This window comes from Carassius carassius, chromosome 49 (genome assembly GCF_963082965.1).
Source record: "Carassius carassius chromosome 49, fCarCar2.1, whole genome shotgun sequence".
Lineage (NCBI taxonomy): Eukaryota > Metazoa > Chordata > Actinopteri > Cypriniformes > Cyprinidae > Carassius > Carassius carassius.
Window position 1 is genome coordinate 16,230,474 of NC_081803.1, and position 12,844 is coordinate 16,243,317.

Genomic DNA, 12,844 nt, shown 5'->3' on the forward strand with positions numbered 1-12,844 from the left:
TATTTTTAAGATAAAAGTTTGACAGGGTAAAATCAGTGTAGTAACTTAAAATATATCTCTTTAACCTTATTAGTACTTAAATATTTGTTAGGGAAGGACCACACTTTCTTAGGAATATCTTCAAAAGAATTACTCCAATAAAATATTACAGAGGGGATGGTAATTATGTCTTTATGAAGAGCTGCCTAATCTTTCTATTCCTGAGAGAGGGACTGGACAAAAAGCAAATCTTTCCTATTGCTGTTTCACGGAGATGTGTCAAAGAAATACAAGAAGGTAAAGAATAAGCGTTTTTTTTTAAAGTGTAATTTCTTCACTGGGGATGGCATCCCTCACTGTGACAAAGTCACGAGGGGTAACTGGTTTCTGATGATAGCTGTCACGAGCACACGTGCGCTCCCGTGACGTCACGCACACGCCAACGCTGCTGAACCTCAAGGTGAGCAGAAAGATATCAAGAACAAGCTCGAGCAAATATGTAAAATGAAGATCTCGTTCTGATTTGTTTGTTCGGTGGCGCATGTGTTGATTAGTTAAATGCATCATCTGGTTTTTAACGTTTTCACATTAATACCCAAATTAACTTTATCCACGTTTTGACCCCATGAAGGTAATCTCATTACTCAAATGGGATCATAGTGTAGTGAAGACCATTTGTCAAATAATTAAAATCACAGAGGACTGCTTCGTTTAATTGAACAGATTTCTCCTCTGAATTTGATGGCTGCATGTCATTCCAACTCATTTAACTGCAATTCAATAAAAATGCAGTTTATTAAACAACATACGAAATTTTGAAGAGTCAGTTTGGTTGTAGGATTCATGTGTGTCCTTGTATACGCAAGAGGAATTATTGACACGCTGATGTTTTTTGCAAAAGCTACTTCTTTTTGCTGCCATGGCTTTATTTTCACCTATACAGTAAAAAAGTTTTTTTATGGATTAAAAGGTTCTAGTTTTTTCAGTGTATTTTGACCTATATTGGGATATGCCACTTAGTGCTATATTGAAATTCCTCTTTTTATTCTTCTCCACATACACATAAATTTAAGCTTGACATCAACCTCATATTGAGTTAAATTGTTAACGCTTTAAAAATGATACTGATACTCATGGGTGGCCAGAGATAAAGATGTTTGATGAATGTCATGGTGACTGGCTGTATTTAACAGCGTCAGGTGTGTCGATTATGTGTTGCTGGGATATTTGAGCTGTTAATGAGATTGCTCTGGTTCAGTCTTCTATTGCAGAAGTGTTGGTGTCAAGACTCATTCCCTCTCAGAGCTCAGATGTCTCTCCTTACAGTCTGGTGCCACTCAAGATGACTAGGGATGGTCTTAGTAGATGTAGGCTCGCTGACCTCTCTCTCTCTCTCTCTCTCTCTCTCTCTCTCTCTCAGTGGAAAGAGGATGCTGCTGTCGTTTAGGCCGCTGATCTCGGTCTCTGTGTTGACTCTGCTGAGCTGGTGCTGGTACAGCTTTAGAAGGAGGAGGAGGACGACAGTTCCTCTCTGGCCTAAAGAGAACGTCTGTTGTTCGGACCGCAGCAGCCCCGTTGACCCCTCCCCTGCTGACTCCCGTATTTTGAGGGAAAGGTCAGTAGTGCAGACCACACGTGAGTCGTGTCTTGTGTTTAAAGGTTGCATACTTGGTTAGCCACAGATTTAGGTGCTAATATATTCTTATATTAATTCTTCTCTACAAATACATGTCATCTGATGCTAAGGAGCTTTTTATGATTAAAATATTAATAAAAAAGTATTCTTAGGGCCCTTAAAATATTAATGAACTATCTAATTTATCTCATGTAATATGTAATAAATCATCCATTTACCAGTGGGAGTAATGTTTCCAAATCTTGGTTTATGTTGAAACTTATCTCGAGCAGTCCAAGTAATTCACTTTTTAAAAAAACAGAACGATTTGCTTTTTCCAGAGTGAAGGCAAACACTGGACTCTTTCTGTTTTTCTTCTCTTACAGTGACCTGAACATGGACCACAGCATCTCAAGATCCTCTGAAATCAAAAATCTTACCAGCACCATATCCAAAATACGCCTCACCAAGGGAGTTCGACCCGAGCCGGAAGGAGAAGTATCTGTTCGTTTCCCTGAGACTCTCCTAACTGAGCAAGAAAAGGACAACATTGCTGGTGAAGGTCATCCAGACTGTGGAGAAGTTAGTGAAGATGACTCCGGGCTTGAGTCTGATCCGCTTTGTCTGTCTTCAAACTGCCTTCCCATCAACTCTCACACTTTAACTGAACAACAGTCAGGTCCTGTCAGCTTGGACAGTCATGATGGCAGCCTGTCTGATCTCTCCCCTGATAAAGGCCTGAACCAGGAGAACATTGAGAAGATCAGCTCTGTTCTGGTCCAACAGGTCATAGATGCCACAGCAGAGGACTGGAAAAACCAGGAACCCAGTGAACCACACGAGCTTCCTAGTGTTTCAAAACCTCCACAGGGTGGATTTCTATATCCTGCTCTAGAATCATTCAGCGTTGACGACGACAGCAGAGTATCCCTTCAGAACGTGGGGTCGTTCAGGGAAAAACTACTCGGCCATTTAGGAGCTTCTGTTGGAGATGATTCTGGCTGTGGTTCCTGCTTTTTAGAGGATGCACCCGGTGTAGAAGGGCTCACCAGAGAGTTGTCTGAAGAGGGCCAAGGGTTTTTGATGACCCCTAAAGAAGCAGACACAGTCAGCATTGAGAGCAAAATGACTCCCAGCGTGCTTGGAGTGACAGGGGGAGAGGATGAGGCCTTGAGAGGTGCATGAAACAATTATTTTCCAAACTCATGCAGTTATCCTCCTTTTGAATTATTACAATTATTTAAATGAATTAACTGGCTTTTGAATTTTTTGTAGGCCTGTTATTTTATGCATTTTATTTTTTGGCATCTATATAAAGTCGGAATTTAAATGCATCAATCACAAAGCAGTAAAAATGTGTGTGACACTCACATGGATCCCGTCTCCAGGCTCAGATGTTAAAAGCTGCATTAGTGCTGCCACTCAGGTGAGCAGCTTGGCTCCACCTCCAACCCCACCCATCATTCTCTGGGACATAGAGGTACCAGCGGTGAGCCCCGCCCACAGACACACCCATATATGGATATTGTTAGAACATTAGCCCATTATAAGACTGTACAGTATGAATGTGTTCAGAGATGCACCACAGCAGAAAAGATACATGATCTTGATGCATTAAACTACAGAAAAGCTCAAGTTACAGGGCATGTAGAGGCCTGCATACTTTGTGTGTGTGTGTTTTTTTAAGATTTAAATCAAGAGCTGTCTTTACAGCATCTAGTTGGTCGATTGATCGGGAAGCAGGGGAAGTTCATGAACTTCCTAAAGCAGAGCTCTGGAGCAAAGATCTATGTCTCCATACTGCCATTCACTCAGGAGATTCAAATCTGCCACATTCAGGGTGAGTTCTCCCATGATGACAATGGGTATCTCGCTCTATCCAGAAGCCCAGCACTGAATTCATGTCTGTGTTTGTTCATCCAGGCACACAGCAGCAGGTGGATGATGCTCTCTCACTCATCAGGAAGAAGTTCAAAGATCTGGATCTGACTAACTGTGTTCCTCTGCCCTGCCTGCCCATCACATCCTGGGTGAGGACCCTTCAAATCATATCATATTAACTCATTCCAAATTCATATGACTTACTACTTTAAAACACCAAAACATCATGAAAGTATCACAAGAGTATCGGATGACTCGTGACTTAGCAAGTTTTCTCATATTGTGCAACAGCTTTGTGTGAGGAACAAATCTAAATTTAAGAAACATTGTCAACTATGGTGCTACTTTGAAGACATTACATATCCTGATGTGATGTGTCTTGAGGTGCAAGTTTAATGCATGCATGAATGTTTTAAAAGCGGTGTTGATCTGTTGTCTCTGTAGCTGCTGCTGCCTCAGGATGTGTTTGTGGAGGTGATGGTTTCACGGGTTGAGGCGGGTCATCATATGTTTGTTCAGCAGCACAAGCATCCATCTTATCAAGCACTCTCCACACTTATACAGCACATGCAGCTCTGCTATTCTCAGCCAGGATGTCCCTCCCTGCCCATCCCTGTCGAAGGTATATAGACCTTTACTTACACACATAGATCATAGTTTGGAGAGTGTAGGTTTTATATTCACATTTATATGTATTAATTTAGCAAATACTTTTGATAGGAACAACACAACCTCTGTCTTTAACAGCGTGTTATGGTTTTGCTTAATTTGCTCTTTCTCTCTCTTTAAGAATAAGCACAGCTTTATTGGCATGACTTTCAAAAGTACTTTTAATTTCTTTATTGTTACCATTTCCCATATTTTAGAATACCAGTAAATGAGAATGGAAATAACTACATTTTAAGAATGTAGCAACCAACTTCATGAAAATATTAATAAAAATAGTAATATAATAGTGAAATGATTACAATAATAATATATATATTTTTTAAAGGTAATATATTACGGTGTAAGTGAAAGTGAAAAAAGTGAAAAAGTGAAGTGAAAGTGAAAGTGACATTCAGCCAAGTAGGGTGACCCATACTCAGAATTTGTGCTCTGCATTTAACCCATCCGAAATGCACACACACAGAGCAGTGAACACACACACACTGTGAGCACACACCCGGAGCAGTGGGCAGCCATTTATGCTGCGGCGCCCAGGGAGCAGTTGGGGGTTCGATGCCTTGCTCAAGGGCACCTAAGTCGTGGTATTGAAGGTGGAGAGAGAACTGTACATGCACTCCCCCCACCCACAATTCCTGCCGGCCCGGGACTCGAACTCACAACCTTTCGATTGGGAGTCCGACTCTCTAACCATTAGGCCACGACTTCCCCCGTATATATACCCCCGTAAGTATAATATCGAAATCAATTTCGAAATAGAAATCTTTAATAATATTTAAAATTTATTTGCTGTCACTTTTTATCAATTTAATTCATATTTACTGAATAGTATTATTTCTAGTTTCTTAATTTTTTTTAATTACTGACTCTAAACTTTTGAACATATGTACAGTATATACACACACACACACACACACACACACACACACACAAAGGCCGACATAATCTCTGATAGTATATTGCCTAAATGTTATGACATGTTGCTCAAAATTTGGCAGGACAAATTATAATTAGGTTTCATGGAGGCAATGTAGTCATTTCTCAAAATAATGTGGATTTCTTGTCATCTAGTTTGAGGAAGGCTGTCTGTTTTCTGTCTGTCTCTGTCAGTGGGGGTGATCTGTGCTGCTCCGGTAACAGGAAGTGGCTGGCAGAGAGCCCAGGTCATCCAGTATGACAGAGAGTCTGGACTGGCTCATATCAGATATGTAGATAATGGAGGTTATGACAGTGTGAACAGCGCCACCCTCAGGCAGATCAGGTCAGGTGGCTTAAGTTTGGTTTGATTATTTATCTGTAATTGTTTTGGCATGAGTTCATTCTGATATTTGAAGATTGTTTTCACAGGTCAGACTTTGTAACGTTGCCTTTCCAGGCAGCAGAGGTTCTGTTGGACAATATCACTCCTTTGCCAGGTTAAACATTGAACTATTTATTATTAAAAATGCTTCATGTGCTGTTTTGTAATACATATATAAGTGTTATTATTCTTTGTTCATTTTGTAAAAAATCAGACAAATAAATCATAGATACCGAATTATGCTAAAAAACAAAAAGCCTTTTTTTTTTTGCTTTGATAGGAGAGGAGGAGTTTTCCCTGGAGGCCAAAACAGCGCTAAAGGAATTAACTGCAAATATGGCCTTAACCATCAAGGTTATAACAAACAAACACGTTTGTTTTTCCGAATCATTAATTATTTACACAGTATTGAATGATTCTTGAGATTTGAGGTTCTCAAACTTTATTTGTCAGCCCTTTGACCTAAAATATTTACTTCAAATTAATACAGTAATTTCACAATACCTTTGAATGATCACAGTCAATTCATGCTCACATGACATGCAGGTGAACAAAATATTTTTTTAATGTAATTGTAATTATTACTAGCTTTTTTCATCAGCTTGCAAATGTTTCATCAGCTCTTCACTGTGGGATCTAAAACCGCTCTGAGGAATATTTTAATTTGTTTTTTCTGTAAGAATTCTGAACGTGATCGATGTTTGTTTATGGTCAGGTGACAGGCAGTCATGATGGCCTTCCTCTGGTGCACATGTGGAAACAGACAGAAGACGAGGTGTGTATGTCTGATTTTTATTTATTAGATCCTTACCTTTCAGCTATAAGTGTTACTTCTGTGCTTTGTGGGTCTGCAGGTGGTTCTGGTGAACAGATTACTGGCTGAACGGGGGTTTTGCGCCTGGTTTGAGATGCAGTGATGGCACAGCTTTTTGCTTGTCCTCTCTTGATCACCCTTTTGCACTGTAAATCAAATATTCCACTCGCTGTATATTTGTTTGTTGTATGAAGATTATGTTGGAAACCGAATTTTTGAAGAATTCTTTAAATGGTTAATATTACACTATTTGATGTTATTTAAATAACTGAATTAAGTTATTGCCCCAGAATGCATTGCAGAGTTAACCAAAGCTGTTTATGTGAACACCTGCTGATATTGTACAGCTCTCTAAGATTTTCTCTTGAATGCTGATGGTTTGATGGGTTGTGTTATGCTCAGGTATTTTGATATTGAAGTATAAAGGTTTTTTGCAGTATTTTTTTGTTCTCTGTTTAGAAATATTTGTTCTTCTCTCGGTCTTTGTATTTTGTTTCTTTTCTGTAAGACAAGGGTGGGAATGGTGTTATACTCTCTGAATGTAAAGCTTTAAAGAACTCCAGCAGTGAAGAGCATTATGATCCCCTGCTGAAATGAACTTGTACGGTTCAGTGCTCTGTACTCTCATGCTGACGCTGCCAAACATCTCACTGCTGTTGAAGTAAAATATCTGTGGATATCGCAAACATGGTGTGCTTTTCTGTCTTGTGTGCTTATGCTGACTTTGCCTTAAATTACAATCAATATACTGCTTAAAACTTTATAAACTGCTTATAGGCTCTAAAAAGTTTATAATTTTTGAAAAAACAAGCAATATTTTTTTTTTTTTTTTTGGAACGCTTCCCTGAAAAACCTGCATCACAGTATATTCTACAAAACAAAAGCTCAGAGTTGCTGGGGGAAAAGGACACAATAAATCTCTCCATACGTGGCTCCATATCAACTTTTAATGCATGGTTTATAGCTGATTTTAAACGAGTACCAACTTCCATAGCAATAATGACAGTTGTTTTAGCCCATGTCTGATTTATTTAGTATGACACAGTCTACATGCACCTGCTACATCTGGCCAACAGATGTCTCTCTGAGTAAAGGTTTGAATGGCTTGTTACTAGTAGTTCTCGAGAACAGTGTTAATTTTTAAAGGAGAGGATATTAGTTGATAATTGACACTTTTCAAATAATATTGTGTGTGTATGAAATGTCACTGCTGAATCTGTTGCACATGCACTCTCATATTCTCCTGCCTTAACATTAAGATTTCTATTTCACTAAGCAGAAAATCCTCTCATTTCCAGATTAGCCTGATGAATGTTTATTATACTTTGACACTTGAGCATTAAAAAATTAGACTTTCAGTAAGTAGAAGATCCACTCATCAATCAAATACAGATGCCGCTGTTACTTTGGGTCTCCCTCACAGATTGGGTTCATATAACATGCAACTTACTTTTCTTGATACAGGAAACACTACATTTCCAAATATATAAAACTCTCCACAATGTACTCTTTATCAAGAGAAGTCATTTTAACACCACATATCAGAGTTGGAACAAATTTAAGACTGCGTTTATGAACCGCTATTGGTTTGAGAACGTTTATTAGAACATTAGCAGCATGATCTATGTGTTTACTAAGTAAGGCAAGATATTATTGGCCGGTTAAAGAGTTCTCCTTTGGTAGTGGTGAAGCATTGCTCTTGTTTTCCACAGTGATCTGGTTCTGTGAAACTAGAGCTGCAGTCATTTGACAAACTTCCTATTAGAGCATTTCCATATCAATGAAGTCAGCAGATGTCACACTAACACTGATCTATCCATTCTGCATGCTCACTCAGCAAAGCAGCGAAAGGCTCTGAAATACATCACCTGCATGTGTGGACAGGACAATTAACATACATATCAAAAGATGCCTAGTGTAATGTTTATGGATAAAAAAATACTATTAAGTACAAAAACAATATAAATCACTGGAAAGTCCATATCGTATAAGAAAAACAAGCATTCCAAGTGTTTCATACAATGAACTCTAGTGTTGTTTTAGTATCATTGATATACTATTATATATTTTTTGTTAATATCTTGAATAATATTTTATTCTATTTTCATTTAAGTTAAAGTTTTAGCCATTTTTTGGTCCGTTTTTATTTTTTCCACAAATGGTTATATACTTTATTATTATTATTAGCTTTTAGTTATTTTAGTTAATTTAGTTATTTTGGTACAGTTATTCTGGCAACTAGCTGAATTAAAATAAGTTTAAGTTAATTTTATGTTAATTTTATTTCAACTAATGATAGTTTTTTTTTTTTTTTGGTTTTAGTTTTTGTTAATGATGATAATATTGTCTCCTGAAAGATGCCAAAAACAATACAAGGACTTTCCAACCTTTAAGACAATTTAAAGCCAAACAACCCTGATCATATAATATATCTTACTAAGTAATCTATCTTCTTATATCTTGCTTTCACTAATTACTGATTTTTTTTTCTGGGGATTTATGACATTGCCACCAATAATAAGTCAAACTACAATGACACAAGACAGAATATGATTGTGCCACAAAGAAAAACTAGATTTTATTTCAGTCTTTTGGATTAGTCTACAGCATGCGCGTAATTTGCACGGGGGTTACGGGGGTCATGACCCCCCCAAAAATCAGATCCAGCTAATATAACCCCCCCAATATCATCACATCATTCAGATTAAAATAGATATGAAATATTCAGAATGAATACTTTTGTTCATTTTCTTTATTAATTTCATTTGCCAGCAAGAAAGATAGTATCATATTTTAAATAATCTGTAATGTACCCCCCGCCCACCGCACCGATTTGGTATTACCAAAGTCTCTGGTATTACCCAACCCGCTTTCTGTACCAAGTTTGTTCACTATTTTGCGCAGTCGATGGGATGAATGGTTGGAGAAAGCTGACGGAAAGATGAAAAGGACACTGAAAGGCAGCCAGACAACGATTTTTCATTGTTTGTCGACACCAGCCAAAAAAAAAAGAAAAAAGAAAAAAACGGAGGTACCCTCAAAAAAATCCTGACCAAATGGAGGTACCCTTAAGTTAGCTGTTAAGTTAGCTCAGCGTTTCTCAAAGTGTGGGGAATAGAAACATGACAAACAGGTTTTGTGCCCATCTTTTTAATTCCGTTATTTATTGACCATACACTCAAAACAAAGACACATTTAAATGTAAGCCTTGACGTTACTTAACCTCTTCACACGTAAGTTTAAAAGTATTTCAAGGCTACCGTTATTGATCGTAGTATCGCTTTATGGTTCCCATGGAGACGCGCCATTCATTGCTTGTCACACCGTAGCCACAATAGTGCTGAATGACTGATGATCTGCTTTTATTTCCTTTTTTATTCAAAATTTCACAAATGTGTTAGCTATAGCAGGATATATCTGATATTCCGATTGTCAAATATGTGCAAGTGGATGTGTTTTGTTGTTCAAACACCTTTATAACGATCGCATTACTTGAGCTGTATGCGCAACGTATTTTAGGTATCTATCTTATTAAAATACCTAAAAAAATACGTACATTATTAGGAATTTACCACCTCTGGTTCAATTTGAGATTATTTTTATTTTTGTTTGTTTGTTTTTTTGTTGTTCTTTTTGCATGGATTTTGCAAAGTGTCAAAATGAATCAAAGCACAACTAGGTTAATGTTAGTCCACACTTGTATTGATGTTATCAGAGGCTAAATGCAAACACAATTATTATTATTTTTTAATCTAATTTTGAGTCTTATTTCATGCAAAGTGATAATATAATTGCACTTTCATTTTCTTTATTTGAAAATTTTTAATGCTGTTATTTGATGTTAAGTTTTTAAAATGTGATGTTAATAAAATACATTTTAACAGTTAAACTTAAAGCCTAGTTTATTAACATTTTGTTGGGGTGATTGGGGACAGGTGGGGCTCGAAACCCTTTCCTACCTCTGAAGTGGGGAATGGCAGAAAAGTTTGAGAAACACTGAGTTAGCTGATGATTTGTTTTGTTGACTGGAGTTGGCTGGCTAGATGTTCGTTTGCCAGTGTCTTATGAGGTAAAGCCAGAGGGTGCCAGGGACTGTGTAGAACCAATGTCACTGAATTGTAACTGCTGTTTGCTCCAATACAGTCACCCGTTTTGGGGGGGATTGCATAATTAAATTATGCAAATTAGCATGTTACCTTTTACACAAGAAAATAATACAATAAATTAATAAATAAATAAATATGCCGCGAGTTTAACCCCCCCAATGGTAGACCCAAAGTTACGCCCTTGGTCTACAGTGCTTGAATTTAGTTTTAAACATTAATTTCCTATTTTAAAACGCCTTTTGGTTGCATTTATTCGGAAGGTGGCGCAAATGTAAACTTTCTGGGGGTTAAAGAGCTCACAGAAGTACTGAATGTACTCTCGTGGTTCCTGTCAAACGCTGCCAACCAACAGAGGGCGTGGTTCTCTTTGATAGGTAGGCGCATATCTCCGCCGGATTGGTTGGACACTTTCGACCACGCCCTCTCCTGAGAGAGGGGCGGGAGCTGCGCGCAGATCCCACGTGTGACGCCAGAGCTCTCGCTTCGGTAATATTCCTCGAGTTGGGGCTGCAGTGCCCGTGAGTGTTTGTATGCGTGTGTTTGGAGTTGGTAGGGTTTTGAACTATGGAAGCGGACGCGAGTCAACTCACCTCCGGGAGCCCGAATGATTCGCAACACGACCCGGGGTAAGAAGACAGGATGAGTGCGCGCGCTCCCGTCTATGTGTTTGGAGTTTGATTCAGATTTCTGCGCGAGCGAGCGCGTGTCCTTTCTCGCGCAGTTCTGCTGATGTTTTGATTGACAGGTCATTTCTAACGGCTCATTTCAGCCAGATCACAGCTCAAGCTCTTTATCGCTCTATATTAGGTATTTAAACGGAAAATGGACGTTTTGACAACTGGAGTCACTTATAACATGTTTTCTTCCTACAGTAAAATGTTTATCGGTGGCCTCAGCTGGCAAACCTCACCAGGTAAGGCGAATTTCTTTTTTTTTTTTTTTTTTTTTTTTTTTTTTTTTTTAAAAGAGTTGTTTCGCTTTATATTTATCCGTGGCTGAAAGATGTGTGGTGTTTGTGTGTGTGTCACTGCACACAAGGTTATTGTGATTTCCAGTCATCTGACACTTAAAAAAAACACGAGCGCCGAGACCAAACTTGAACGCTCTCATTATAATCAACGAAGTGTGAAGCGCGCGACCTTCGTTGATTATAACGGCAGCGTGCAGGTTTAATCGCGTCGCTCTCTTGCACTGGAGACACGACGTAACCCTCTTGTGTCCTTGTGTTTGTGTTCAGACAGCCTTAGAGACTATTTCAGTAAATTCGGGGAGATCAGAGAATGTATGGTGATGCGCGACCCCACTACCAAACGCTCCAGGTAAACACACGTGTTTTCTCTGTCTTTATTCTGCTGTTTTACATTGCGTTAAGGGCAGATCAAGAAGAACAGGATATCAAGCTGATTCATTGACATTGAGTTAAGAAGCGATTCCCTTTGAGTGTTTTTTAAATTATATTACAAAGGACAAAATGTTTTTGCACAAACCATATAAGCTCACTTGTTATATTGAAATCTGTAAAGACAAGGCATGAGAGAAAGTATGTTCTGTAGCAAATGCAGATGTTTCTTACTGTCCCTTTTTTTTTTGTTTGGAACCAACTGAATGGTCAGTCTTTGAGTTTTTAGTATTTGGGATATATTGCCACTGTCTGACTCTGTATAAGTTGCATTTAAACGTTTGCTTATATACACACACACACACACACACACACACACACACACACACACATACACACATATATATATATATATACCGCAAAGTACTGAAAATGTAAAATTATAAGATTTATAAATGTTCCTGTAGCTCAATTGGTAGAGCATTGCGCTATCAAGTGCAAGGTTTGGGGTTCGATTCCCCCGGAACACATGATAGGTAAAAATTGATAGCCTGAATGCACCGTAAGTCGCTTTGGATAAAAGCGTCTGCTAAATGCATAAAAAATAAATACAATTTTTATTGTGTTTGTTTTCTTAGTTTTTTTTTTTTTTTTGCAATATTCTGTATTTTTGAAAAGATGTAGTATTTGTAGAACTGGAGTGACATTATAAAGAGATGCAGTAGAAAAAAAATGTTTTTGTAATTACATTGAATGGGGAAAGAATTAATACCCTGATTATCTATAAACAATAAATATAACTTTTTCTTTGTCAACATGAGCTTCTAAGCAATGCCGCCATTTGACATCCTTTTAAACCAGGCTAAGAACCCACTGAATCTAATCTAAAAACATTAACAGAATTCATTGTGCTCAAAACACTATTTGTGAACTTTACCCAGTTTCACTGAGAAAAAAAAGACATGCACGAGGGGCTATAAGGGCCTAAAAATGAGAGAAATCTGAATCAGCAAAGAAGAATGTTGGTTTTGTTTGAGTGGGTGCTGAAGAATTTCTTGAACTTAATTTAGTCAGTTAATGTCAAATATGAATATTTCAATTACAATAGAATATTAAAATTTCTTTATCATCTATAGTAATAGTC

General features: G+C 37.9%; 2 protein-coding genes across 6 annotated transcripts in view; both read left to right on the forward strand.

The window, feature by feature from the left end:
• The first annotated feature begins 330 nt into the window (after positions 1–330).
• LOC132132787 (A-kinase anchor protein 1, mitochondrial-like) lies at positions 331–6,941 on the forward strand. Of its 3 annotated transcripts, none has more exons than XM_059545310.1 (12): positions 331–439; positions 1,400–1,594; positions 1,981–2,771; positions 2,983–3,083; positions 3,308–3,434; positions 3,518–3,624; positions 3,920–4,097; positions 5,252–5,402; positions 5,489–5,556; positions 5,722–5,795; positions 6,157–6,216; positions 6,296–6,941. In XM_059545310.1, the coding sequence occupies exons 2-12, from the start codon at positions 1,410–1,412 to the stop codon at positions 6,356–6,358; spliced, it is 1,905 nt and encodes a 634-aa protein (XP_059401293.1). In that variant the 5' UTR covers positions 331–439; positions 1,400–1,409; the 3' UTR covers positions 6,359–6,941. The 3 variants fall into 3 exon arrangements, with proteins under 3 accessions (XP_059401293.1, XP_059401295.1, XP_059401294.1); XM_059545312.1 differs by having other exon boundaries at positions 2,983–3,074; XM_059545311.1 differs by lacking the exon at positions 331–439 and adding an exon at positions 480–610.
• Positions 6,942–10,795: 3,854 nt separating this feature from the next.
• LOC132132228 (RNA-binding protein Musashi homolog 2-like) overlaps positions 10,796–12,844 on the forward strand; it is a 190,614-nt gene continuing 188,565 nt past the window's right edge. For 2 of the 3 annotated variants that reach the window (XM_059544562.1, XM_059544563.1), the window contains exons 1-3: positions 10,796–10,987; positions 11,234–11,274; positions 11,599–11,680. In XM_059544562.1, the coding sequence (XP_059400545.1) occupies positions 10,926–10,987; positions 11,234–11,274; positions 11,599–11,680 (185 nt within the window). In that variant the 5' untranslated portion in view covers positions 10,796–10,925. Of the gene's footprint in view, positions 10,988–11,056; positions 11,169–11,233; positions 11,275–11,598; positions 11,681–12,844 lie in introns of those variants that run through there. The other variant, XM_059544564.1, reaches the window with a different exon arrangement.

What these genes read in the sequence shown, in the direction of transcription:
- LOC132132787 (XM_059545310.1), top strand. Translation starts at nt 1,410, where the DNA reads ATGCTGCTGTCGTTTAGGCCGCTGATCTCGGTCTCTGTGTTGACTCTG. An exon ending in AGAGGATGAGGCCTTGAGAG is followed by an intron (nt 2,772 to 2,982) that starts GTGCATGAAACA and finishes TCCCGTCTCCAG; the next exon opens with GCTCAGATGTTAAAAGCTGC. An exon ending in CAATATCACTCCTTTGCCAG is followed by an intron (nt 5,557 to 5,721) that starts GTTAAACATTGA and finishes TTGCTTTGATAG; the next exon opens with GAGAGGAGGAGTTTTCCCTG.